The sequence below is a fragment of the Chanodichthys erythropterus genome, chromosome 13 (genome assembly GCF_024489055.1).
Source record: "Chanodichthys erythropterus isolate Z2021 chromosome 13, ASM2448905v1, whole genome shotgun sequence".
In the NCBI taxonomy this organism is placed as follows: Eukaryota; Metazoa; Chordata; class Actinopteri; order Cypriniformes; family Xenocyprididae; genus Chanodichthys; species Chanodichthys erythropterus.
In genome coordinates, this window is record NC_090233.1 from 37,840,134 (window position 1) to 37,867,783 (window position 27,650).

The 27,650-nt window shown below is 37.5% G+C and overlaps 1 protein-coding gene and 1 long non-coding RNA gene across 2 annotated transcripts; one reads left to right on the forward strand and one right to left on the reverse strand.

Moving 5' to 3' along the window:
- Positions 1-2,900: 2,900 nt before the first annotated feature.
- On the reverse strand, positions 2,901-5,896 carry LOC137034809 (uncharacterized). The gene is made up of 3 exons (XR_010896986.1): positions 5,615-5,896; positions 4,343-4,419; positions 2,901-3,234 (listed from the first exon to the last, which is right to left on the reverse strand). It is a non-coding gene; the product is annotated as an uncharacterized lncRNA (long non-coding RNA).
- Positions 5,897-17,220: 11,324 nt separating this feature from the next.
- nalf2 (NALCN channel auxiliary factor 2) lies at positions 17,221-24,015 on the forward strand. Its single transcript, XM_067407770.1, has 3 exons — positions 17,221-17,991; positions 18,095-18,266; positions 23,326-24,015. Exons 1-3 carry the CDS (start codon positions 17,266-17,268, stop codon positions 23,631-23,633), a joined length of 1,206 nt encoding a protein of 401 aa, XP_067263871.1. The 5' UTR covers positions 17,221-17,265; the 3' UTR covers positions 23,634-24,015.
- Positions 24,016-27,650: the final 3,635 nt, after the last annotated feature.

The following is a 27,650-nucleotide window of genomic DNA, read 5'->3' on the forward strand; positions in this document are numbered from 1 at the left end:
CTTCATTCTTTATAAATCTCTCCAACAGTGTGTAATGTTAGCTTTAGCCACGGAGTACTATCAAACTCGTTCAGAATCAAAATTACACCTTCAAATAAATACTATACTCACATGACCCGAAGCATGCATGCAGCATACATGAAGAACATCATGTAAAGATGCATTTGAGGGTTATATTAGCTGTGTGAACTTTGTAAATGCACTGTATTGTAGAGTCGCGAGCACAAGAGGGTGGGGAGCACAAGATTTAAAGGACCAGCAGCCCCTGAATCGGTGCATAGTTAATGATGCCCCAAAATTGGCAGTTAAAAAAAAATTATTTAAAAAAATCTATGGGGTATTTTGAGCTGAAACTTCACAGACACATTCAGGGGACACCTTAGACTTATATTACATCTTGTAAAAAAACGTTAGATGGCACCTTTAATATTGTAAAATGTCATTCATCCTGTGATGGAAAAGTTGAATTTTCAGCAGCCATTATTCCATTCTTCAGTGTCACATGATCCTTCAGAATTCATTCTAATCATGCTAATTTGCTGCTCAAAAAATGTTTCTTTTTATTATCAATGTTAGAAACAGTTGTGCAGATTAATATGTTTGTTATTAATATGTTAGATTCTTTGATGTAAAGAAATTTCAAAAGAACAGCATTTTTGATTTTGAAATACTTCTATTTCATGATTTTAAATAGAAGTATTTTGTACCATGATAAAAGTCTATACTGTCACTTTAATGTAATTTCTTTTCATAAAAATATCTTATTGACCCCAAACTTTTGAACTCTCTTGATAAGTACATTATTATTGACAGCATCAAAAATCCATGAACAATACTTTTAGCTTCATGGAATTAATAGATTGATTTAATTGTTTTTAATCAAGGACATTAAATACATTAAATACCATCACATTTAGGTAATGCATTTCCATAATTTGACATTAGAACAGTTTCATTCTGTTTTGTGTAATATTCAACTCTTTTCAGAGGATATTATCACTCTACACAAGCCTAAAATTTAAAATGTTATATCGAATGGAAATTCTGCCATCATTTAATCACACAAATTATCATTTATTTGACAGCCGCAGCTATAAAAATGACAAAGACACCATAAAATAGCCATAAACATAATCGTTTACTTGTGTGTTATATTCCAAGTCATCAAAAACCATATGATAGCGCAGCGTTAGGAAAAAGGCTGTAATTTAACTTTTTATGCATGTATAATCATCCTCATCCTCCATCATACTCAAATGTTGCATTCGTTTAAACATTGTGGACTTAAAAATATCTATATAATAGTGTATTGTAACTAAAATCGTCACTGCACATTTATCTGCTTATTACTTTTTTTTTTTTAATATTGTTGAAAAGTGGTAAGGGTTTGGTGCTCAAAATGATTTGTGTCTGAAGCTGTGCATATGTGAATACTTTTATGTTTAAATGCTGTCAGTATTGTACGTTTTTACATGTTAAAGATACATATGAATAATAATGACATCAGGCTGATCAGACATCTACGCGGATCTATGCTGATTGGATTATTTTTCCAAACAGGAACACTACTTTCAAACAAGCCTACATTGGTTTAAACATTAATGAAGTCGCCTTTAGTGTTTAACCAAATACTACAATTCCTCAAAGTAGGCTGCATTACTAAACCCCAGTATGGAGGCCCAGAGTAGAGCTTCCCCCTTTCCTAATACGTTTTGTTATGCAAAATAAACAGTTAAGCAAAAAAGAGGGGCTTTCTGAGGTCTTTTATGTCAGTAGGGGTTGCTACTGGTAATGCTCCACCCTCTAATGCTACATTATAGACTGAACCTTTAATGGCACAGTAAGGGCTGAATCTGCACATGCTGAGAACAAGAGATGAAAAACAGCATCGCTTCCACTGTCTCAGAACAAATAAATACTGACGGAGATGAAGAGAAATAGGAAGATATGAGGGACAGAAAGAAGGATGTGTGTCTCCTATAGACAGGATGTTTGTTTTTGCAGTGGTCAGCGTGTACTATTATTTGCGGCCCTCCTCTCTTGTTGTCTGTGGTTGATTAAGAGAAGAGATTTCACAGCAGAACACATTTGCCTGTGCAGGGAGAGGCTTCATTTCACAAACCACAGAGAGACCACTCAGTTCACTTCTATAAACATGCCTAAAACCAGCCGAGGATTAAGATCATTGTTTGTCCTGGACCGCAAATACACGCCGACAGCTATGAGAAAGAGAGACTGCGAGTTTGCTTTTAATCTGAATTTGCTTTCTGTAAGTATGGGTTATGTTCTGTGGTGATTTAGTAGGAAAACACCCTCCGTAGTATGTGTCAACAACTTAAAAATGTATGGAAATGTAATGAATATGAAAGTATAATCCATCAACCACTGCACTTGCTTTGCACGGTATCATTTAGATGTTTTTCAACGTTTTAAAACAAGCCTACTTAAGAGGACTTAGGCCCCAATTAGCAGGTCAGAAAGGGTTTATTTACAAAATGTATTTTCTTTATTTAGGCATGTGACACCATTGCACTGAGCATTCTGGTTTAGTCACATCACATCACCGCACTCGCTTGCGGTGTCAACAGTGTGTGTTGCCATTATTAGAGATCTGCTGTGGGCCCGACTCTGTTATTCCAACACACTAAAAACTCCTGGGTCAAAAATAACCCATAATGGGTTATTTTTGACCCAAATCCTGGGTTAAAAAGGGACCAACTAATTTCTGGGTTATTTCAACCCAGAAAAATGGGTTATTCTTTTTGACCCAACTTCTGGGTTAAATACCTGACCCAAATTTTGGGTTAAAATAACCCAAAATTGTAGTTAATATAACCCAACTTTTGGGTCAAAAGAACAACCCCAATATCTGGGTTGAAATATCCCAGAAATTAGTAGGTCCCTTTTTAACCAAAGGTCAAAGGTCAAAAATAACCTAACTTGGGTTACTATGCCAGTATGCCTTATTTCAGAAAATAAAACTTCAGAAACTTACACACTTCAAGCACTTTTACATTTTTATTGCATTAAATTAAATTAAACTCTACACACTTGGACCTATTTATCTTAGGTCACACTGTAATAACATTAGACATTAGAAAAAATAGAAAAATAAACAACTCATTTTCTCTCAAACATTTGACAACATTCAATAACTGGATTGAACTTGAGGGACAAGATTTTTGATAGTGTCCTCATCTAAGAGAAGAAATGCCTCCTCATCTATGTCTTCACCTGAAAGACAGAAAACAAGACAACATGAGTATTGTTAATAAGTCGAGACAATTGTGAACCACTCACCAGACACTCTTTGATTATCAAGCTAATAAATAATCACACTTAAGGGAATGCTGTTTGGTTTTTTTTTTTGTTTTGTTTAAAAAAAAAAAAAAAACGTGGCCCAATTTGCTAGTTAACTAATGTGGTTCTTTTGCAGCATTACCCATTTTGTGTGAATGACAGTCTATACTGTCCATCTTTTCTTTCATTAACAAGTGTAATAATGACATTAATGCAAAGGTGAATATCTGGCCCATTATTATGCATAACAGCTTAAAGACAAGGCACAAGTATCTTTTAACTATAAGGGTTATTATAGAGATGCATTCCCCACTGTCAAAGAAGTTGTGACTGTCACAAAATCTTACACTGACACATTTAAGCCATATTCAAGAAAAATATTTAGGTATAGAGAGATGATATGAGGGCAGTTAAAGGGATAGTTCACCCAAAAATGAAAATTTGATGTTTATCTGCTTACCCCCAGGGCATCCAAGATGTAGGTGACTTTGTTTCTTCAGTAGAACACAAATGATGATTTTTAACTCCAACCGTTGCAGTCTGTCAGTCTTATAATGCGAATGAATGGTAACACAATTTATAAGAGTCAAAAAATATGCTTAGACAAATCCAAATTAAACCCTGCGGCTTGTGACGACACATTGATGTCCTATGACACGAAACGATCGGTTTGTGCGAGAAACCGAACAGTATTTATATAATTTTTTACCTCTAAAACACCACTATGTCCAACTGCGTTCAGCAATCGCTTAGGTTTCTCACACAAACCGATCGTTTCTTGTCTTAGGACATCAATGTGTCGTCACGCGCCGCAGGGTTCAGTTTGAATTTGTCTAAGCATATTTTTTGACTCTTATAAATTGTGTTACCATTCACTCGCATTATAAGACTGACAGACTGCAACGGTTGGAGTTGAAAATCATCATTTGTGTTCGACTGAAGAAACAAAGTCACCTACATCTTGGATGCCCTGGGGGTAAGCAGATAAACATCATATTTTCATTTTTGGGTGAATTATCCCTTAAAAGAGTAAAACGCTCACCTCTAAAATTCTCTATCAGCCCAGACATCCGCCACTCAGTTAGCTTATCAGCGACAAAGCTGTCCATTTATAATGACCTGAAGAAAACATAGCAATAGAGGTTAGCAACAATTTGAAGACTTGAAACGCTTCTTTAACTCTCACTACTTAAGACAGTAGGGCACTGTATAATATGATAAGCACAGCGCAGCTGGTTAACATAACTATTGTGTAGCCTCGTCGCTCTAGCCGCGGCTAAAGGGGGTCGCACACCGGAAGAGAAGCGTATTTAAAATTCAAACACATTATTCTCTATGAGTGTACACACACCGGCGGCGCCATTCGGCGTCTGTCCGCGGCGCCCAGCAACGGTTCGGGACCTTGTTCAAAATCCTGCAGCGCCACAGAGCGCCATGTACATCGATTTATATTAAATTTACACTTATTTGTCTCAAATCGTCGTTAATGTATATACTGACTTCACCATGTGCTGCAATATAAATTTAGTTTTACATTAATTTACAGAAATCAGCTGCTTGAATGAAAATTGCTGATGTTATTGGATTTTCAGGTGATATTCTCAATTCATTCAGTTAACGGACGCTCTGAGGTAAAGTGTTCAGACTGCAGACTCAGCAACGGTTGTATTTAATTATACAGTACAATCATAACATACTACTGACATTATCTTAATTTCATAATGTCCTAAAACATAACAATATTGCTGGCCATAAACTGAGAAAGTACGCGATACCTTGAGTTGTCCTAGACGCGGCGCAGCGCGGCGCTTCTCGTCCGGTGTTCGACCCCTTAACGCGGCATGAAGTCGCCACTAGCTGCACTGTGCTTATCGTATTATTACCAGTATTATAACAATGAGATAAGTACAGCACAGTTTATGAAAAATAGAATTTAAAGACCGTGTAAAGTGAATTCAGTCATTTTCTTCTAAACACATTAAATAGATCATACGTTTCTCGATGTGTAAAAAGCACAACCATTTTGACACCTAATTTCATGAACTTATCGTTATTTTTAATCATTCAAATTTGGCTGGGTGGTTAATAACACTTTCTTATTTAGTCTGACAAACTCAAAACACATTTTATTTTGACTTTACACGGACTTTAAACTAGTTAGATGTTGTCGCGATATCTGCGGGCGGCTACATGCTAACCACAGAATTACCACGGTAAGCCATGGTCATTTTTTCAACAGATGGTGCTAAACTAGCAACGGGGACATGGACACAGAAAAGTTTACGTTACATTGACACTGAAAATACTTGCTTACCTTGAACACGCGATGAAGTTGCACCGAAGAAGCCCAGGCCAAAACGGATCGAGTGCGTTCAAGTTCAAGTGACGGTTGTTTCAAACGACTGTTGTGAGAAAATTCCAGAACAACAGCGAGGGCGGGGGGAAGGGGCGTTAACCCAGAACATGGGTTACTCTTTGAAAAATAACCCAGAAACCTAAACAACCCAGGAATTGGGTCAAAATATTAGCCCTATAACCCAGAAAATGGTTACTCTCTGAAAAAATAACCCATAATTTTAACCCAACACAAATAACCCAGAAAATGGGTTAAAGAAATAACCCAGGAGTTTTTAGAGTGAACCATAAAGCCTCTGCCTTCACTGTAGAAGTCAAAGCACAACACTGTCATCTTCCTCTCTGGCCTTGTCACAGCCATCAGCAGCAGCGGCAGCCTAAACACTTTGATGAGTAAATTGGATGTTTTGACCAGAATGGGGGGTTTTGGCTTCACTGCGTTTATGCATCCCAAGTAAGCGGCTGCTTCCTGAAGTCTCCTCTAATTCCGTCTTTGACTTTTCTGCGGGTCAGCTGGAGCTTCACGATTCTTCGCTTTATGCGTGTCTGAATGTGAGAGAAAAGGAGAGAGTTAACAAAGCAAGACAGACAAAGAAACACAAAAAAGAGTCTCTCTCTCTCTCTCTCTCTCTCTCTCTGTCTGTCTCACTCGGCCCTTCTGTGTATGAATGTGAGAGACAGAGACATGCAAAGGAATGTGTGTCAGACAGAAACCGAGAAAAAGAGAGAGAAACAGAAAGATTTCCTAAGCTTATGCTTCAGTTCATGAGAAGTACTTTGATATTAGATCCGTGACAGTATATTTATTTTACATAGTCTATATGAGTGTGCGTGCGTGTGTGTGTGTGTGTGCGTGCGTGCGCATTGCATGAGTAGTAAGGCTATAATGTTGATTTAGACATACTTTTCACATGAAGACCTCACATTATTACACTACACTGTAACAAGTGCAGTTGTTGTAGTTATTTCTACCTGATTTGGCACTTAAAAATTACTTTTGATTAAAATTGAATTTTTCAATTTTTTAATGCATTTTACAAATACAAAATTAAAGTTCCTTTTTATCTATTAAATATTATCCATATATTAATTAAATACTTTATAATTTAATATAATATAATAACATGTTGACTTTTTAAATAGTTTATATATATATATATATATATATTAAAGTTGGCAATATTTTATTATATTAAAGTTGGCAAAATTCACCTTATTTTGTAAATGCATCTTAATTCTTTTATACACAGCACAGACCCTACAGAAACTATACAGTCTTATCTGTTTCTTGAGGTCGACACACAAACCAAAACAATATTTTCACAGATTTATGTCACAATATGGAAGAAAAGATCTGCTGCTACTTCTGTTTCATCTCTAACTTAATATTTTTGATATTAAAAAAATAGAGTTATAATCTTTATATATTTTATTTTAATTATTGTTATAATTTTAATAATATTTTGACTTTAGTTTAAAAAAAAATAATAATGATATAAACCACATGGAACTTTTTTTTTTAAATTGCCAGACAGCTTTTTTTCTATTCCAGGATAAGAACAGATGAGATAACTTTTATGACTTTCTAATACATTCAGCTGTAGGAGTTTTTCCATGGTGAACCAGTTCATCATTTCTCTCCCTTGCTATTTCAGTGGAATACCATGGGATTTGAAGTCCTTCAAGTCCTATGTAAAGCCTCTGAGGTTGATCCTTTCATAAAATTTCTAGGGAGCAGACTGTGATGATACAGATATACTCACTCAATCTTGCACAAACCACTGTTGTGTGTCTTTTATCAACATGTTTCACATAACAATGTCTTTTTGTCCTCCCACTCCTCTCCTCTCTTTTCACATCTTTTGTCTCCAGTCTCATGGACACGTTGCGAAAGAATATAGTCAGAACTGCAACCCCAGATCACAAAAACAGCCTGATTTCCCATCAAAATAAGACGCACACACACACTTTTGATCGCTTTTGGATATGTAAAGCAGAGCTTAAATCTGGGTGTTGTCCAGATCATATGATTCAGTATTAAATATCTTAAATATTTAGCTGTGGTTCATTTAGGTATCTTGGGTAACATACATCTCTGTGCTGTGAAAGCCACGGCACAACTACAGAAGACAAATAGTAAGATGATTAGCTGTGTGTGAGAGAGTGAGCAGTGCATGCCTACATCTGTACAAATAAAAGGTGTTAAAAGTTTTCTTAGCAGGAAGGCAACCGCTTACGATGAATCCGTCAGCACCGAGGGGTCAAAGGGAAAGACGCATGGTAAAGGATACAGCGGTGTGTGTTCTCTGAGATGGTTCTGGTTCTCTGTGGTGTGTCTCTGTAATACACACACACACACACACTTATTTATTCACTTATTCAGACCAGTGATTTTTTTTCTTTTTTTTTTCTTTCATGGTATTCTGTGAAAATATTGTTTTGGTTTGTGTCTCAACCTCAAGAAACAGAGATGAAAATAAGACTGTATAGTGTCTGTAGGGTCTGTGCAGTGTATCTTTCTGTAGTTTGTGCTAAAACAAACAAACAAAAAAACATCTCAGCTCTCTCTCTCTCTCTCTCTCTCTTTCATCTTGAGCAGTTCTGTGATAAACACCATCCAGTTCAGAACAGAACACACACACACAGTTAATTGAAAGTGTCATTGAATGTAATTTCGGTAACACTTTACAATACGGTTCATTAGTTAACATTAGTTAACTACATTAGTTAACATGAACTAATAATGAACTGCACTTATACAGCATTTATTAATCATTATATAATAAAATTAATAATTTCAACATTTACTAATACATTATTAAAAGCTTGTTAACATTAGTTAATGCACTGTGAACTAACATGAACAAAGAATGAACAACTGTATTCTCATTAACTAACACTAACGAAGATTAGTAAATACAGTAACAAATGTATTGCTCATTGTTAGTTCATGTTAGTTAATACATTAACTAATGTTTAACAAATGAACCGTGTTGTAAAGTGTTACCGTAATTTCTTCACATGCCTGCATCTTGCCGCTCACCACTTGCTTTTGTCCGAGGTGTGTGTGTGTGTGTGTGTGTGTGTGTGTGTGTGTGTGTGTGTGTGTGTGTGTGTGTGTGTGTGTGTGTGTGTGTGTGTGTGTGTGTTTGTTTGTTTGTTTGTTTGTTTGTTTGTTTGTTTGGTCCTGGTAAACCCTATGGGGACCAAATGTCCCCACAACAATAGTAATACCAGTAATTTTTTACCTTAAGCAATTAATAAATCATAATATTTATAAATGATTCATAAATATTCAGCAAGGGCACATTAAATTGATCAAAAGTCAAAAGACAATAAGTGTTTCTTGAGCACCAAATCAGCAAAATAGAATGATTTCTGAAGGATCATGTGACACTGAAGACTGGCGTAATGCTGAAAATTCAGCTTTACCATCATAAATTACATTTTAAAATATATTAAAATGGACAGCTATCGAATTGTAATAATATTTGACAATATTGTAATGATATTTTACAGTATTATTGTTTTTGTTGTATTATTAAATAAATGCAGCTTTGTTGAGCAAAATAGTTTTTTTTTTAAATCTTATAGACCCTACATTTTTTGGGGATGGGGGGGGGGGGGGGGGTTACTTAGAAGCATGAAATTGATATATGTCTGTCTGCTGCCTTTGACAGTCCAGTGAAAATTTTTTGTATGGTGCATGCTTATGTGCTACCATCAGCCAATCAACTCAAGAATGATTAGTCACATGGCATTTACAGCTCAAGTGATTGACCTGGGGGGGGAAGAAGCTTTAAGATGGCAACTTGGCGATTGCTTACTTCCAGAGGGTCCTTTGCCAACCAGCAACTGCCATTGAGATAAATGGGAATGTTAACAGATTTCTCCAGATATTACAGACCTCATTAGATGGACAGAGATAGGATGTGGTCGTAATTCTCCTGATGCTGTGTTGTAAAGTACTTTATCTTTCTCCATCACACACCTACACACACACACAAACACTTGCACTGAATCTGATCTAACATGTGACTTCACATGCTTTACCTCACCTCCTCTTTGCACTGACACTAATGTAACTTGGCAAAGAGAACAATTTTTCTGTCATTAGGGAAGGTGTACGGGGCCGTGGACCACACATTCAGATGCACACTCATACGCACAGGCTGTAATATAATTGTGAGTCAGTATTTGTATAGCTGAGCGGATACTGGCTCAGATACATCAGCACAGAACACACTGTTGTCATTCATTCATTCATACAAACACGCACACACAACATGTTGGGTCTCACAGGTCTGGGGTCTGACATATTAACTGCAGGTGTCACTTGTGTTTGAGTGAGTTTGCATATTCAGAAGTAGCAGTTGTAGCCTGTTCCTATTGAATTTTTTTTAACATTTTTAAAATGATTTTACCAATTAGACAATGAATATTCCACCGAACAGCCACACAGCAGACCCAGGAACACCTTTTTAGTGCAACTTATTTATGGCTAATTTAAGAATAAAAGACTAATGCAATGAATATGGCAGGGGGAAAACTGTGTCAGCCCATCACTCAACTCCATCTGTGAATCACAGTGTGGGGTCTCATGGTTTGGACATGGGGGGGCTTCTGCTGGCCCTGCTCACTTGTCTTTGTGGAGAATACACAAAAACATCTCGACCACTCACAACCGTCATCTAAATGTTGCTTTACAATATTGTTCTCATTAGGGCAGTGAGAAAACACTTATTTTAAAAAATATTTTAATAATAAAAAATCATTTCAAATATTCCATGAACCTTCAGAAACATTTTCTACAATGCTGATATTCGGTGGAATATTCATTGTCTATTTGGTAAAATCATTTTAAAAATATTATTATCAATGTTTAAATCAATTGTGCTGCTTAATATTTTTTTGGAAACCATGATGCATTTTTTTTCAGGAATCTTTATATGCATATATATATATATATATATATATATATAAGGAGCATTTACTTGAAATAGAAATCATTTGTAACATTATAAATGCCTTTACTGTTAGTTTTGAACAATTTAATGTGTCTAATTTATTAACATTAGTCCATGCATTATGAACTAACACTGAACAATATATATTTTACAGCATTTATTAACTTTGTTAATGTTCATTTAAAATGATTGTTCATGTTAGGAATGTTATAAAACTTTTGACCTTTAGAAGTGAATTGTGTAAATGTTGAGATCAACAACATTAGATTAATGAATGCTGTAGAAGTATTGTTCATAGTTCATGTTAAATAATGTATTTGACTAATGCTGTTAACAAATGAAACCTTATTGTAAAGTGTCAAGTCAGACTTTATTTAAAGAGCACATTTAACACAATTGCAATTGATCCAAAATGCTTTACAATAAGGAACATAGGAAGAATTGAAAAGCTAAACAAAAAATATTCAACTTTTGTGAGTATTTTGTTATGAATACAGACATTTAAAGAGCCACTCAAACATCCTGAAAGTGTGAGCAGCTCAGGCATTAGGAAAACTATTTCTAATTCACACAATGAGTTTGATTTATCTCATTAATTTAACAACAGATATTCAAGCAGACCTTTTCTCCAAAGGTAAACATCACAACAGTTTAACTATTAGTGTTTAACAAGGAGACAAACAAATGTATCTGTGCCTAGGACAAACCTAAAGAGGAGATTACAAGAAGAAACGGAGGGTCACAGAGAGGTTCACTTTTAGCTGTGAGAAACACGTCTTCTTTCTTTATCCGAGGTTAATAAATCTCTACAAATGATTTAATAGTTAATTTAATATCCATAAATAAACTGTTAAAACAATCTTCACTTCTTCACATTATATGCTAGACAAAAATTGTGACCGTCAAGTTGAACTCTCAAGTTGAAAGCAAAACAATAGAATAGAATCTCTTTAAACTATAGTTCCTGAATGTGCTGTAAGTGTTAACAGCAGACCGAGATCAATTCTGAATGAAGGGAACCTGAATACTGTTAAAAGTTTTACTGAAGGGCTTTCGGTGTGGTTTTTTTTTTTGGTGCAGATTTGCGGTTTCTATGGCTCCTTATGGAGCAGTTGGTTGTATTTCTGACAATTCCGAAGCACAAAATCAATCAGCACATTTCATTACGCTCACACGCATTCCGCACAGAGGTATGTAATGCAGATTCTGCTGCCCTCTTCTGTCATTCTGACAAACTGCAGCCTTTCACCACTCTCTTTACAACACACATACACCAAGTACAGGATACATTACACTGATTTATTTCCAGAAATACTTGTATGTATACTGTATACTTTCACTTTTTGAGAGTGACACACATGAACACAGATTGAGTTGTGTCTTTCTGATAAGTGGTGTTCTGTAAACCTCAGCACATTCCCAACTTGACCTTTATCTATCAGGGGTCAGATGTCAAGGATCATGATGAGTAACTCAGTAACGTGGGAAAGGGGGGGCACTTACATACACTTCAACCCCTAATCAAAGGCACAACAATAGTGTACAAGTGTGAACCAATTAATATCTTCCTCCAAATTCAGGGTACTAGAATAAGATTTTTATTTCCATGTGTCATTGATTCAGTGGAACAACTCTCCTCTCCTAAAACTGTGTGTATCAAGTGTTTCTGCATCCGTTTGTAAGTAAATACCAGCAAGTGTTCTTAGTTGGTGTGCGTTTCAATTGATCTTTATCTCATCTTTGAAGTTTGACTTATGCCCTCTCAACTGTGACCCCATGTTGGATAAAGGTGCGGAGGGGTCGGGTAATTCATTCACAAAACGAACATATACACAAAAGTTCTCTCAGTCCTCTCAACAGCACAGCACAAAACTGAAGAGTATGCATATCAAGAGAGAAGAAAAGAAAGAAATCGAGGAAAAGATTGATTAAAAAAAATAGTGCGGAAACAGAAAGAAACAGCGAGTGTGTGTTTTGTGTCTTTTTCCTTCTTTCAAGTGTTCTACTTTTGGGGAGAAATATGTGGAATTCTACAAAATTGACACATGGTCAAATGTGTGAAAATAGAGCTAAGAGTATTCATAGACACACCCTTATAGGAACACCCAGCTGGAGTGCAAAAACAAGGTTGTCCACTGCCTGCCAGTTATTTTTTAAAGATACACTATGTAACTTTCGGCCTGTTAGCAGTTTAAAAAACAAAACTGCATGCATTTTGCGGAAGAACATTGTTTTGGTTGTGCTACAACCGGCTCTGAGTGACAGTGCAGATGAATATGGTTATCCTACAGCTCATAAAACATGCACTACTAGGCTTAATAGATATAACCAGTTTAGATGGAAAGGATCTTAAGCTGTGTGAAGGAAAAAGTAATGCCACAACTTACACAATGGTGTTCAGGTAGTCTTTTCTCCTGACAAAATCAATGTAATGGCAATATTTCCATCTGCTGAATGTAAGCTTTTCCATATTCCAAGCTTGCCTGCTGCACTGGTGACTTCATGTGACTGTGCAACAGTGTTAATTTTGGCAGCCATTTTTGATTTAGTCTTAGTCTTTATCTTCAGTCCAAAATGCTCTTTAGTCTTAGTCACATTATAGTTATTTTAGTCTTTGATATTTTAGTCTAGTTTTAGTCGACGAAAAGTCATCACATTTTTGTCAAGTCTTAGTCATTACTTTTAATCAAACTACAGTTACCAACATTAATTTTGATAGCTATTTTATATGTAGTCTTTAGACAAAATTGTCATTATAATTTTTTCTCTTTAGACTAATTCATTTAAGCTTATGAAAAATATGAATCAAGGTAACAGACTGTACTGACATTGCACTCTTAGCAGTAGCACTTGTGCAATTGTACATATCCTCTTTCAGTGGTTCTCAAACTTTCTAGAGTGTCGTACACCCTGAGGGATTTAACATCCTTCTGTGTACCCTCTCTTTTCCACTTAGACTGCAGTTACACTTTTCCATTAAGGGACAATATTTGCCTTCTTAAATCGATTTTTCCAGTGCATTTTTTTTTTACCTTTATAAATACCCTTGTAAAATAAATAATATTTTTTAAAAAAAAAATCAATAAATACAATGAAAAAACGAAGTGATACTTTTAAATATTACATTAAAACCGCCAGTAGGTGGCCGTAAGTCACTGTTTTTATGAGTGAATCACCGAGTCATTCATTCTTTTAGTATCAAAGCTAGCGGCTGTATTTATGAATGGATCATTGAATCATTGACGATTCATTCAAAGCCGCAGATTTGTTCGCGAAACACAGAGTTGTGTGCTGCTCTGCTGTGGCTTGTTGCAAAATAGAGTAAAAATACTGACAATACGGTTTAAAATGCACATCACTTAAAGGTGCCCAAGAACATTCTTTCACAAGATTTAATATAAGTCTAAGGTGTCTCCTGAATGTGTCTGTGAAGTTTCAGCTCAAAATACCCCATAGATTTTTTTAAATTAATTTTTTTAACTGCCTATTTTGGGGCATCATTAACAATGCACCGATTTACACTCGGCGCCGCACCTTAAATCGCGTGCTCCCTGCCACACCAGCTGTCGACTATATTACAGCGTATTTACAAAGTTCACACAGCTAATATAACCCTCAAATGGATCTTTACTAGATGTTCGTCATGCATGCTTCGAATTATGTGAGTAAAGTATTTATTTGAATGTTAAAGTTTTATTCTGAATTAATTTGAGGCTGTCCTCCGTGGCTAATGGCTAATGCTACACTGTTGGAGAGATTTATAAAGAATGAAGTTGTGTTTATGCATTATACAGACTGCAAGTGTTTACAAATGAAAATAGCGACGGCTCTTGTCTCCATGAATACAGTAAGAAACGATGGTAACATGCTAACGAAACATTTAGAAAGACAATTTACAAATATCAGTAAAAATATCATGGATTATGTCAGTTATTATTGCTCCATCTGCCATTTTTCTTCTGCCAACACTTAAAACATGTTTTGGAAGGATTGATGTATTGACTCATTGTTTAAATGTTGTTATTTTTGAAGAAAAAAAGTTATAGTGCACATTTAACTAATGTAAAGTGAGTCCAAATTCAGTACTCACCTTATTGATGATCCATTTATTCATTCTCCATACCGCTTTTCCTTGGGTCGAAGGAGGCTGGAGCCTATCCCAGCATCTCGGGACACATGCAAGGAAACATCCTGGACAGGGGACCAGTCTATCACCTTGCTGATGATGCATAATTTATACAGGCAAACAAATTATGAAAGCAATGTGCTAAATTGCACATTAAGTGTTTTCCCATAAAAATAAAAATAAAATGAAAATGCTAAATATAGCTCAATGCTGAAGTCAGTTTGTTTTTACATACATACTGTATGCTTTCTTGTAGTATGGATCATAAAGTGTCCACTGAATTTTGACTTTTAATATCACTGTCTTAGTACATTAAGCATTTTACATGTTAAGCATTTTAGTAAAATTATATCATCAATATAAAATTATTAAAAATATTTAATAAACAAAAAAGGGGATGCAGGGATGTGTAAAACGTTTTGAATTGCCAGCAGTCTGATGTCATAAGCAGACCAACATTGAATACAGGCACACTGAATTTCCAGAAGGTTCCGTAGATTTCAGTGGAATTCATTGCAGACAGATTCCACGTGGGATTGACTGTGAAATTTACAATGGTGCAGCATTTCCCTGTTGTCTGCTGAGTCTTGATGTACATTTACAAATGTGCTAGAACATAGTTCATCATAAAATAAGACAAGCTGATCACAATGAAGGACAGGGACATTATATTCGTCTATAAAGGCGCAGAATAAAAGCATGTAACTGCTTGTCTGTGAAAAGAGTTTGTAGTCACTGCAACAACATAACGTGATCTGAAAGACCTAAAAAGTGCTCCAAGTGGATTCTTCCTGTAATTAGTGTTCTCTATTTTGCTTTGGATAAAATCTAGCATTTAGGATCTGCTACTAACTAACATGACCTCAAACTTCAACACTGATTTCCGGATGAAAAGAAGTCAGAGGAGCCCCCACCATCTTTTACAAAAGCACTCAAAACAAATGCTGTCTGAGGAGAATACTAACTCTTTCATAAGCCCTGCAGGGCTTGCAAATGCTCTGGAGTTTATTTAAAACCAGTAAAAGATCTGGACAGAGCTCGGCCCCAGAAACACACCTAGTCCCTCAAGGCTTATTATAGCACAGGATCAAAAGTCCAAATGATAAATCCCACCCTCCCCTCTCAACACTTCCCTCAGTTCATGTTGTTTTCTCTGCTACTGCTGCCAAGTTTCACGCTGCAGTCTCTTATATGGGTTCATAGCGCCATCTAGTGTGAAAAGTCTGTGCAGGCATATCTATCTATCTATCTAGATCCCCTTACAGAAAATGATAGAAAAAAAAACATTGAATATAGATGAAATATTGAACACAATATCAGTTAAAAGAATAGGTAAAGAATTTTGACAAAAGGTGTCCTTTTTCTTGGTCAAATTTTAAAATATTTCACATATACATCTTCTGTATTATGCTTTCATTAAGTAAACTCTTAGAGCAACAATTTTAGTCCATGCTTATTTCACAAATTCATTACACCTACCTTGCATATCCATTGCCAGAAATCCATTCATCCCTAATTTCTCCAAAACATTTTTATGGTACTGCAGGTGTTAAAGAAAGTGCTGTAGCTGTTTTATTGCCATGTAGAAAAACTTCTAGTCTTTTACCCCATTTTCATTCCTTTATTAGAACAGTATGTGTGGGGTGCTATTTAGGTGAAATAAAACTGATTAATATATTTACCAGTCAAAATTTAATTATATATATATATATATATATATATATATATATATATATATATATATATATATATATATATTACAGTATAAAAATAATTATATTAAAATAAAACTATTATAAAATAAGAAAGAAAAAAAAATTGTCAGTTGTGTTGACGTCACAATGCCTGGTTCCAGTGCTAAAACCAAGTGGTATTCACAGCGTTTCTTTACCGAAAACGGATCAAAATGACCGGAAGACAATCGAAGGCACATTCTCCCAGTGCTATGACGATGCTCTGTGCTCATAACCGGGCTCTGCGTGTCTGCCCACCCGAGGAAGGCGAAAGGGGTGATTCCTCAAGGGGTGGGGTGGGTAACAATGCGCGCTGCTGAATGGTGAGCGCATGGTGAATGAAGTTTCAATGGAGGAGGCAAGGATGCGCGCGACAGCGCACGCGCCACACCCCCGCCTTTAATTAAAACATCTTAGGGTTCGGCTGAGTGCGAGCGAAGATGGCGACAGAGTGAACGAGACCACAGAAAGATGACAAGCCCCCTACAGACAGACAAACGCGCACGAGCTCTTCACCCCGCCGCCTCAGAGATGCCCGTGAATGAGTAAGACGCGGCTGCGTACGATGTGTTGTCAAGGAGATGCGGGGTAGGTGATGGAGTCTCGCGGCATGTGCTTTATCATGCACTGTCTCGGTAATTCAGACGCAGGTGTTTGCAGTGCAGATTCATTTTGAGCAGCAGGTGAAAGGGATGCTTCGAGCCATCATGTAAACGCCGCGGTGGGGAATATTGCGGAGGAGACCCGCCCGTGTGAGCTCGCGCTTTGTCTCCCCCTCTAAAATATGATCACGGGCGCCTGGCGGTGTGGAAGGAAACTTGACGCCGAGTTAGAAATCTGCCGCGTGACCGAACCCATCGACAAACCGTGCGCGGAGCCGGAGAAGGTGCAGAGATGGCGCATGAGCCTCGCGTCGCTGCTCTTTTTCACGGCGCTCCTGTCTGATCACCTCTGGCTCTGCGCGGGAGGCAAGCTCCGCTCGAGAGACCGGACTCACCGGAGAACCTGGAGCAACGCGAGTCACGACGCCCAGACGGGCCTTCGCGATGAGGACTGCGGGGTTCTCTTGAGCAATCTGACAGAAAACGGGCCAGAGTGCATGGAGGCTGACGCGCGGCGCCGTGCGCCTATGGAGTCCGCGTGCTCTACGCTTTACCGACAGAAGAGCGGCTCGGTGAGCTCCTCCTATTCTATACCGGTGCCCACGGTGTCGCCACACGCGTTTTTGGAGTACTTCCGGAATTTCAGCTTGTCGTTTTGCGACGCGCTCACAATAGCGGACCTGCTGGAGAGCATGACCAGTCCGGACGGGCTCAACTGCACCCTGGCGCGTGTCATTCGTGACCTGTTCAGCGGCGGACCGGAGGACGGAGACGTGTGCAGCGCGTGTGTTCACGCGTACATCCGACTCGACCAACACGCTCAGGAAAAATATGAGGAGTTTGACTTACTTACGCGCAAATATATGGCGGATGACTACTCAGTGCGCGCGCAAACACACCTGTGTCAGGTGAGAAGCTCTTACAGTTACTACCAAAAACATTTTAGATGAGGTTGTGTAGACATTTAGCATAAATGTAAATAATGTGAGCATGGTAATATTTGTGTTGTAGGCAGTGTATAAAGCCTGGCTTTGTGCAGAATATTTTCCAGTTCCCCAGCGGCAGTGTGTAAGGTGGCTCCCGTGCAGGCACTACTGTGGTGAGGTCACAGCCAGCTGCCCCTTCATCCTACCTGACAATGACCGTCTGCTGTATGCCGGCCTGCCCAGCTTTCTCTGTGCAGGTAAACGTCAGTCAGCGCAGGTAACAGTACATATGCTGTAAGGCTCAAAACTTTATGGACAACCCCTTCTATTGCAGTAAATGTACAGAATTGTGTGCTTCCAACTTTATTGCAACAGTCTGGACCGGTTGCATGAAAGCGTTTAAGTTAAGAAAACCCTACCTTTATAAGGTTACGTTTACACTTAGTGAGAAAAAAATAAGGAACCTTAAGGCTGTCATTAAGTATTTTCCCTTAATTACTTAAAATGTTAGTTCACCCAAAAATGAAAATTCTGTCATTTATTACTCACCCTCATGCCGTTCCACACCCGTAAGACCTTCATTAATCTTCGGAACACAAATTAAGATATTTTAGTTGAAATCCGATGGCTCCGTGAGGCCTTCATAGGGAGTAATGTCACTTCCTCTGTCAAGATCCATAAAGGTACTAAAAACATATTTAAATCGGTTCATGTGAGTACAGTGGTTTAATATTAATATTATAAAGCGACGAGAATATTTTTGGTGCGACAGTGTTTTGAAATCGGTCATCACTAAATAAGCTCCAAAAATATTCTCGTCTCTTTATAATATTAATATTGAACCACTGTACTCACATGAACTCATTTAAATATGTTTTTAGTACCTTTATGGATCTTGACAGAGGAAGTGACATTACTCCCTATGAAGGCCTCACTGAGCCATCGGATTTCAACTAAAATATCTTAATTTGTGTTCCGAAGATCAACGAAGGTCTTACGGGTGTGGAACGGCATGAGGGTGAGTAATAAATGACAGAATTTTCATTTTTGGGTGAACTAACCCTTTAAGTGTTCTCTTGAGTTCTGTTATGCATTGCAAAAAAAGTCCTTAGTAACCATTTAGCCCTAAAATGTAAGGGACCAAAGCAGGTCCCTTAAGCCATCTGCTGAACTCAAACGCAATGGATGCGCATCTAGGATTCAGACACAGTATAAATCGATATGCTTTTTTCTTATTCTTGTTTTCCGGTTAGAAAAATTAATAGGACTGCAAAATGAATGCTATAAATTAAAAAAATATATAATATACTCCACGGATCAAAAGTTTGGGGTGGGTAAGGATTCTCAATGTTTTTGAAAGAAGTCTCTTATGCTCACCACGACCGATCAAAAATACAGTAATAATGTGAAATATCACTGTAATTTCAACAAACTAAGTTTTCTATTTGAATTTATTTTAAAAGGTATTTTTTTCCTGTTACTCCAGTCTTCGGTGTCACAAGATCCTTCAGAATGCTAATATGCTGATTTTGTGCTCAAGAAACATTTCTTATTATTATTACTAGTGTCACGATTCCTTGCGTCTTTTTTTCATAGACTCTTATTTTGATATTGTTTTGTCTTGTTGTGCCCATGTTCAGTTCCTGTGGTTTAGTTCCTGTTTCCCTTGTTTCTATTGCTGTCTTGTTTTGTTTACGTTTCAACCCTTGTTTGGTCAAAATCGAGGGAGCGAGGGTCTGTCCATATAAACTTCCCTCGTCCACTTCACAAAGTGTAACACCCTTCAAAATGGCGGCAGGGATTCCCCCAAGGGGAAGTGCTTAGGGAAGTTCACGAGTGCGTCTAAAACTGTAGTGGAACGCAGCCTTGTTAGTTTCCTTATCAACCCTTGTTTGTTACCATGACAAAATATCACCTACACCTGTCCTTCATTTACCCCTATCATCTTGTGAATAGGGGTCATTTGTACGACACCGTTTTCAACTGAAAATTTAATTTATGCGTTTTGGTCATTCATTTATATGGCAAAAGCATTTTGGTGGCCTGAAAAAGCAAGTGTTCGGTCTTTAGACGCGCAATGTTTCTTTACAAAGTGACATCGCCAACTATGTATTATACCATGTTGTAAATACCCATTTTTTGAGTGCTAGCAAAAACATGCTGTTTTGGTGCATGTGTCTTTAAATGCAAATAAGCTGCTGCTCCCTGCCCCCCATCCAGAACAGCGCTTCCTTCGTTCACAGCTTCTGCATGCATCAGATACTAAATGCTAAAAAAAAAAAGACATCTGCTTGGTTTTGATTATCACCTATATCCCAATCACGCTCCGGGACTTTGCAGTTCTTCTTTGTCATGAAAGTTTATTATCTGCATGTGTTTTAAAGCTAGAGTATACCAGTATAAACTTCGATAAAATTTATAGTTTTCTGAATGTTTTCACTGGCAGGTAGACCAATGTCTCATGAGTATTAAACTAAATTCTCTTCACGTTTTATTGTGCTTAAACTGTGAAATACACAAAAGGTTGACAAAAACACAAAAAGTTCACATAAATACAGTCGGTTATGTCTGTGAACGTAAACAGCAGGAACAGAAATCGTATGTGTATATTAGATCTGTGGAGTATTCCCTTCAAAAACAAAACTAATCTGTGGCTGGGATTGTCTGGTAAGCAACACCTCAATTGCTTACCAGACAATCCTGTAGCTACAGCTTCCTCTGCATCGAGACCATGGTGGACTGTGTACAACTCGTTCAGGGCAGAGTCTATGCTAATACGGCAGTGTCCTTCAACAGCCGTGGGCGGGGCCTGTACAAAGTGACGTCAGTTTGTACAGAATCTGCAAATGGCTTGTTCTGAGACACTGCTTATGATTTACGAGGATTTAAAAAAGGAGTGTGTGGATTTTTATCATCATAAGGTGGTTGTGTACACACACTGCCAACACACATTTTTGTTCAAACACCATGTAAAGGTGAATTTTGCATGGTAGGTCCCCTTTAATGGATCATTGCTGAATGAACGTATCAGTTTATTTAAAAAAAAAAAAAAAAAAGAATTCTACTGACCCCCAACATTTGAATGGTAGTGTATCTGTTACCAGCAATGTGTGATAAGCAGATATTGTATAGAATGCCTAGGGAATATATAGAATGCGTGAAGTTTGTAGGCAAAGTATATATGTCTGTTTTTGTGATTGTTGCATACTTTTCCTAGGCATTCTATACTTTACCTAGGTATTATACAGAATGACAAGCCACCTGGCCCTTTGGTATTGTATAGAATGCCTAGGAACTGTGTGAAATATAAACCATTTCATACTTTGCCTACAAATTTCAGGGATTCTATATATTCCCAGGCATTCTATACAAGGCCGGATTTCACACATTGCCGGTCACATATATAATAATAGGCCTAAATAATAAATATTCAGGGAAGACCGTTAGACATTAGACACTTTTTTTTGATGGGGGGTGGTAAGTGACCTATAATAGGTAGGGGGATACTGGGTTGAGAACCACTGTTCTATATGGACCTCACTGTGTGCACAGGCTCATTGTTATGCTGGAACAGGAAAGGGCATTCTTCAAATTGCTGCAATGAAGTTGAATTCTTGAGAACATTTTTTTCCACACAGAAATTACACATTTGGCATTATAAAATGGTTAGCTCTTTGGTTTTATTCATGATAAAGCACGGCTATGACCGCTCCACCCAACAGTTCTGTGTATCACTACACCCTTAGCAACCACTCTTAGCAACGTAAATTGTTTGTTCCAAATTGATATTGTTCAGTGAAGCTTACTGTATTATGTAGAATTGTGATAAAAAGATTGAGTGAGCGAGTTTATTACCTCCATTCAGAATTAGCATTTTCCTTCAGGTCAGTCCAACGCTATCTCACGACCAATTCGTACTTATTCTACGAGGTGGCTATTTCGTATAAATTCATACGACTTCACTCGTGCGAATTCGTACGATTTGTCTAAACCCCAGTGACGGTTAGGTTTAGGGGCGGGGTCTGGGGTAGGTCATTCGTATGAATTCATACGAATTTGTCAACTCGTAAAATACATACGATTTAGCAAAAAACGTATGAATTAGTACGAGTGAGGTCGTAAGAATTCATACGATTTAGCCACCTCGTAAAATACATACGAATTGCCGTGAGATCGGGTTGGTCAGTCCTGTGTTCATAATAAAAAATCTGTTTAAATGTCTGATGTATTATCCTGCCTTTAAACAGTTAAAGGGTTTTTCCATGACTGATAGCGCTAGTCAAAGCATTTGTCAATTGCGTCTTGTTCCGTGTTCACAACAATTCAGTCTTTTCAATATAAAAGTCTTCGCTACTGATTGACACACTCAGAAAGGCATTCTTTGCCGTAATGGCATAATAATGAAGCTATGTTTTTTGGCATTAATATTTGTATTGTGTAGTAACCGTTTTATAAAAGCAATAAGGTACTCAAGGTTAGTGCTGTATTGTGAATAAGTCATGGCTGAAGGGGTGGCAGGCACTGTTTTGCGTTGTGCCTAACAACGCCCTTCAGCTGTGACTTATTCAGGATACAGCACAGCCTCTCGTACCTTATTGCTTACATATAGAGAGTATTATTAGATATTAAGCAGATACTTTGATCCATATGCATTTTTAATTGGTGGTCCCTTGGATCAAAATAAAATTAACTAGTTAACCATTCATCTATTTACACCACTGTCTCCACTGCAACATCATAGTTAACATTTGTTATTAGGAAAGGAAATTGCAAGGAATTGAACAATTTTGGTTAAATTTAATTTTGTTGAAAACTATTTGAAAAATGCAAACTCTGTTGCCATATGTAATTAAATAATGAATGTAAAAAAAAAACAAGTCTTTTATTTTTTTTAAATACCACTGATAAAACTCATTTACTAAAATGACTAAAACTGACATAAAAATAAAGTTCATATTAAATTGACATTTTCAAAACTAATAAAAATGACACAAGCACATAACAGAATCACTTAAACTAAAATTTGTATGAAAACTGAAAATATAAAAACAAAAGCTAATTCAAAATATTAATAGACATTGGGTTCATGGAGCTGGTCTTGATGAAATGAATGACTTGCTTGTTCAGTGAGTGAGTTGGAAAAAAACTCCAACTGATTTGTGTTTGTGGTTTAATAAGAAGAACCAGCTTTTTGGAGATATTCATTCAGAAATGTTTGTTTTTGATTCACTAATATGACTCAACTCCTAAGAGCCATTGGCTCTGTGTACAGTGTTCTGTCCTACTTTAAGCCAGTGTTTCTCTCTTTCTCATCAGGGTTTGAAGAGGAATATTTGACCAGTCAGGGTCCAGACTGCTGTGATGTCAGATGGAGTGGGTGTGACTCCGCTGTAGGCGCTGCATGCGCTCTGACACGCCTCCCGGGCTCATTTTCTTTGCATAGGAGGTTATCATCAGGAGCGGTGTCATGTACAAATCGTCTTCATGGCAGTAAATTAAAACTGTGTGTGCTTGTTCTCTTCTTACTGCACACTGTCATCTCCATAACAACATTTCAGCATTGCAGCACTGGCTCCTTGGAGGCAATAGTACCTCTAGAAGAAGTTCCCATGAGAGAGGAGTAAGAGACTGGAACATCTCCCCTTTTTGGAAGACGCACATACTGTGAAAGTTTTTGTGTGCTGTGCATGAGATGAACCTTACTAAATGCCTGGAAAACACAGGAAGTCTCAAGCGTCTGTGCCTGTCTTTTTGAGGGTTGGAACATCTGGCTCGATCTGAGCGTGCATGTATCAGTGTGTTTGTTTGGGCGAGTGAGGGAGTGAATATTTTTAACTGTTTTTCAGTGTTTCGTTTGTTTTATCAGGACTAACTGCACATGCTAAAACACAGTTCATGAATGACAATCTTATTTTGTTTTAGATAACACTCATGGAAACAAAAACGATTGTTTGAATAATGGATGGATGACATTGTTACATTTCTCCTCTAATAAAACCAACACTACTGGCGACATTTTTTCATATTTATGATTCTCTTATATACATACTGCATGAGCAAAGGTGGTTGCATCTGAATTTAGGGTGGTTTCTGCTGGCGTTTTCTATTACGTGTTCTTTTGTACGTCTTTTAATAGTATTATTTTCTGTTTTATGGTCTGTTCATAGCTGTTCCTCTCTCTCTCTTTAAATGCATCCACACACTGATGTAGCCAACAACTATTAACGCCTCTCACGTCTACTCATGGGTTTTATATTGTTCTTGATGTTTAGGGCTGTTAAGGGGGCTTTGGTAGTTACCATTAGCAGATGCTTTTCTTCCAAAACAACTCTGAAAAAAAAAATACTGTGAGAAAAACTTAGTAAACATTACAAATTCACTCCATGTAGTCTGTCACAGTTGTACAAACTCTCCAATAACAACATGAAAAAAGTTTGAAATGATTTTATCAATTAGACAGGGTAGTTTGGGGAACTTACAGCTTTTAAATAAGGGTCAGTGAAATCCACTTTCATAGTAAGTGTATATATTTTAAGTCTGCTCTGTTGTCAGACTGAGAAGCAATTGTGAGAGAAAAATTAGTGTCCCAGAAAGACTGACTGCATTATTGGTGAGGATTTAGACTCTTTTGGCAGGTTGCATTTTAACGTCAGTAGGTGGTGACAAGTCTTTTTGACTGAGTTGGTGGTTTGTTCATAATGATTCTTTTTCTAAAACAGTGATTCAAGAATTAGTTCACTTTCAACTGAAAATTACCCCAAGCTTTTATTCACCCTCAAGCCATCCTAAGTGTATATGACTTTCTTCATTCTTATGAGCACAACCTGAGGTATGTTGATAAATATCCTAACGCATTTGAGCTTTATAGTAGCATTGAATGGGATCAATGAGTATGAGCTGAAGAAAGTGCATCCATCCACATCTATCCATCCATCCATCATAAACATTCTCCACACGGCTCCGCTGGGTTAATAAAGGCCTTCTGATGCTTCTGATCTTTTCAGAAGGACTTTATTAACACCCCAGAGCTGTGTGGAGTATGTTTATGATGGATGGAGACACTTTCTTCAGCTTATACTCGTTGATCCCGCTCACTGCCATTGTAAAGCTTGGATGTATTAGGATATTTATTAATATATCCCTGATAGTGTTCATCAGAAAGAAGAAAGTCATATACACCTAGGATGGCTTGAGGGTGAGTAAAGCTTGGGCTAATTTTCATTTGAAAGTGAACTAATCCTTTAATTCAGGAATGATACAATTGACTGGCTTTATTAGTCAGTCACTGAATCATTCATTCAAACTATTTGTTCAAAACACTGAATTATTTAGGAATGAATCAAGGGACTGGCTTTATGGGTGAGCCACTAAATTATTCATTTAAACAACTAATTCAAAAACAATAGGCTTGTTCGACTTGAAGCAGCGCTGCACAGACCGATCGTGTATCACATCAAAGTACCGTGAGAGTTATTCTAAAGCATACAGAGCTGTCAGCTCTCTAATCGCTCTTGCTGTACTTTGATGTCATATATCGATCGGTCTGTGCAACGCTGCTTTAAGTCGAACAAGCCTACAGATTAATTCAGAAGTGAAGCATGAGTGAGTCGTTCAATCAAACACACCCCTCCCTTCATTGCTCAGCCCCCAAAATGCACGAACACACAATGCAAGAGTGGATGTCCCTTCATAATAACGATCATATGATCATATCATAATGCTTTGTGAAAAATAAAGTGAATGTCAAATGAATGTCAAGGAAGAGCAAAAAATGAACATACAGTACAGTACATAAGAGTAGGCTGTACAAGCAAGAATTTGCTGTTAGTCACCAGCAGCACAGCAGCTCCAGACAAACAACAACACCTAAAACTGTTCTGTTACTATAGTTAACATTACAACAACAGCATATCTTGGATCTGTGAAACATCAAGACAATGTTACTCATGTATGGAGCAGAAACAACGCAAACTCTGTGTCTGTTTTCAGGCCTTCCCACTCTCTAATGTTTCTCCAGTGCTGGAAATCTTTTCTAATATTAACGTGGTTCCTAAAGCTCTTGCCTGTTCATAACCCTTCTTTTCCCAGTGACCTTTTCTCTTGTCTCTCAGCCATCACTCTTTCTACAGTCTTTCTTCAAATCATGAGTTTATATGCCCCCTACCGTTGATTGGCTACAAGTGTGTTGTAGGGCTTCAACAGAGTCCACGTTCAACAGAGAAATCGCTTACTGTACCTTTAAGTTCTTCATGTATTCAGTGTAGCCTTTTTTGTTTGGCATTTTTCAGTATATGCATACTGTAAAACAGGAACATTTCCAGGGACAGCTCTTCTCAGGCACAAGACCCCAAAAACCGTGACTTTCCCCAGTAAACGGGGACATCTGGTCACCCTAATAGATGGTTAAACACATCTAACTTGTTTCCTCTCAGGTAGAATTTACTCAACAGCAGCTAGGTCTGCTTATCCATTTGTTGAAGACATTGCCCTTTATCTCAGTGGCTTTATAAGTTTTCTGTGAGTGTTGAAGTCTGAGAGATAAAGTCCGCGATCTGAGTCACTGGATCTGTTCTCATGCTGCTGCTTCAGTGGGCCTTTTTTTCCTGCTGAAATTATCTCCTTCACGATCTAAACTCCTACCGGGATGTTCTGCATGAGCACAGACTTGAATCTTTCTGATTCTGATGCCAGTTCTCCATGTACAGACTTTGAAACTGTATTGTGGCAAACCAATAAGCCATATTATATCATTTTGTACTCATTCTATTATTTACCCATCAAATGTTAGTGCATATCCTTTATAGGCATGTGTGGTAATAGTTTTAGCCAGTAGGAGGTAGTGTTTTCTCATAGTGTGTGGGGTTAGAATGTATCTTGTATCTTGCAGATTGATCAACATCAGTTTACCCACTTCACTGTATACCTCTAGTTCATACTGTAAATACCGCTGTCTTCCTTTTTGTAGTGAAAAGAATAGCTATTCGTAAAAAGGTCAAGAGGCGCATTTCACAAGGAGGACTGATCATGATCATTAGTTAATCTTCTAAACTGTAAAGATTTGTTCAGGAACGTTCTCTCACTCACTAAAATAAAGCAATCATATTTTAATATTAAGTTAATCTTTAGGATGTTTGCCATCGTTATTGTGTGCTGAATTTTGTATAAGCTACTGGCCTTACTAATAATAATAGTTCCTCAAAAACCTAGAACATTTAGTTTCCAGTGCCATATACATCTGTGTGTGTGTGTGTGTGTGTGTGTGATTACTGTTTTCTTAAACTCTTAGCACCCTGATTCCAGCCTCTCTCTGCTCCGAATGGGCTGGATTCTCTGTTAAGTTGATTTGTATAATTTAATTTCAACTGCCCAAGGGTCTCAGAGCCATACCTGAATATTCACTGCAGGGTTTTTTTGTCTTGTTTTTGTTTTTTTGGTTTGGTTTGATACATTGTTTGTTTATGTGCGCCTGTGTGTGTTTTGGCAAATGCTGTTGTTGCGCGTTCGCGTGTGTGTGTTTAGAACTTGTTCCAGACTTTCTGGGTGGGTTGAGCTATCGTAATGATGCTTTTATTACATTATTTAGTAATGTCTGCGTTTCTAGTTCTATCATGAATTGTCAGAGGACATTGCCTGAGTGTGAG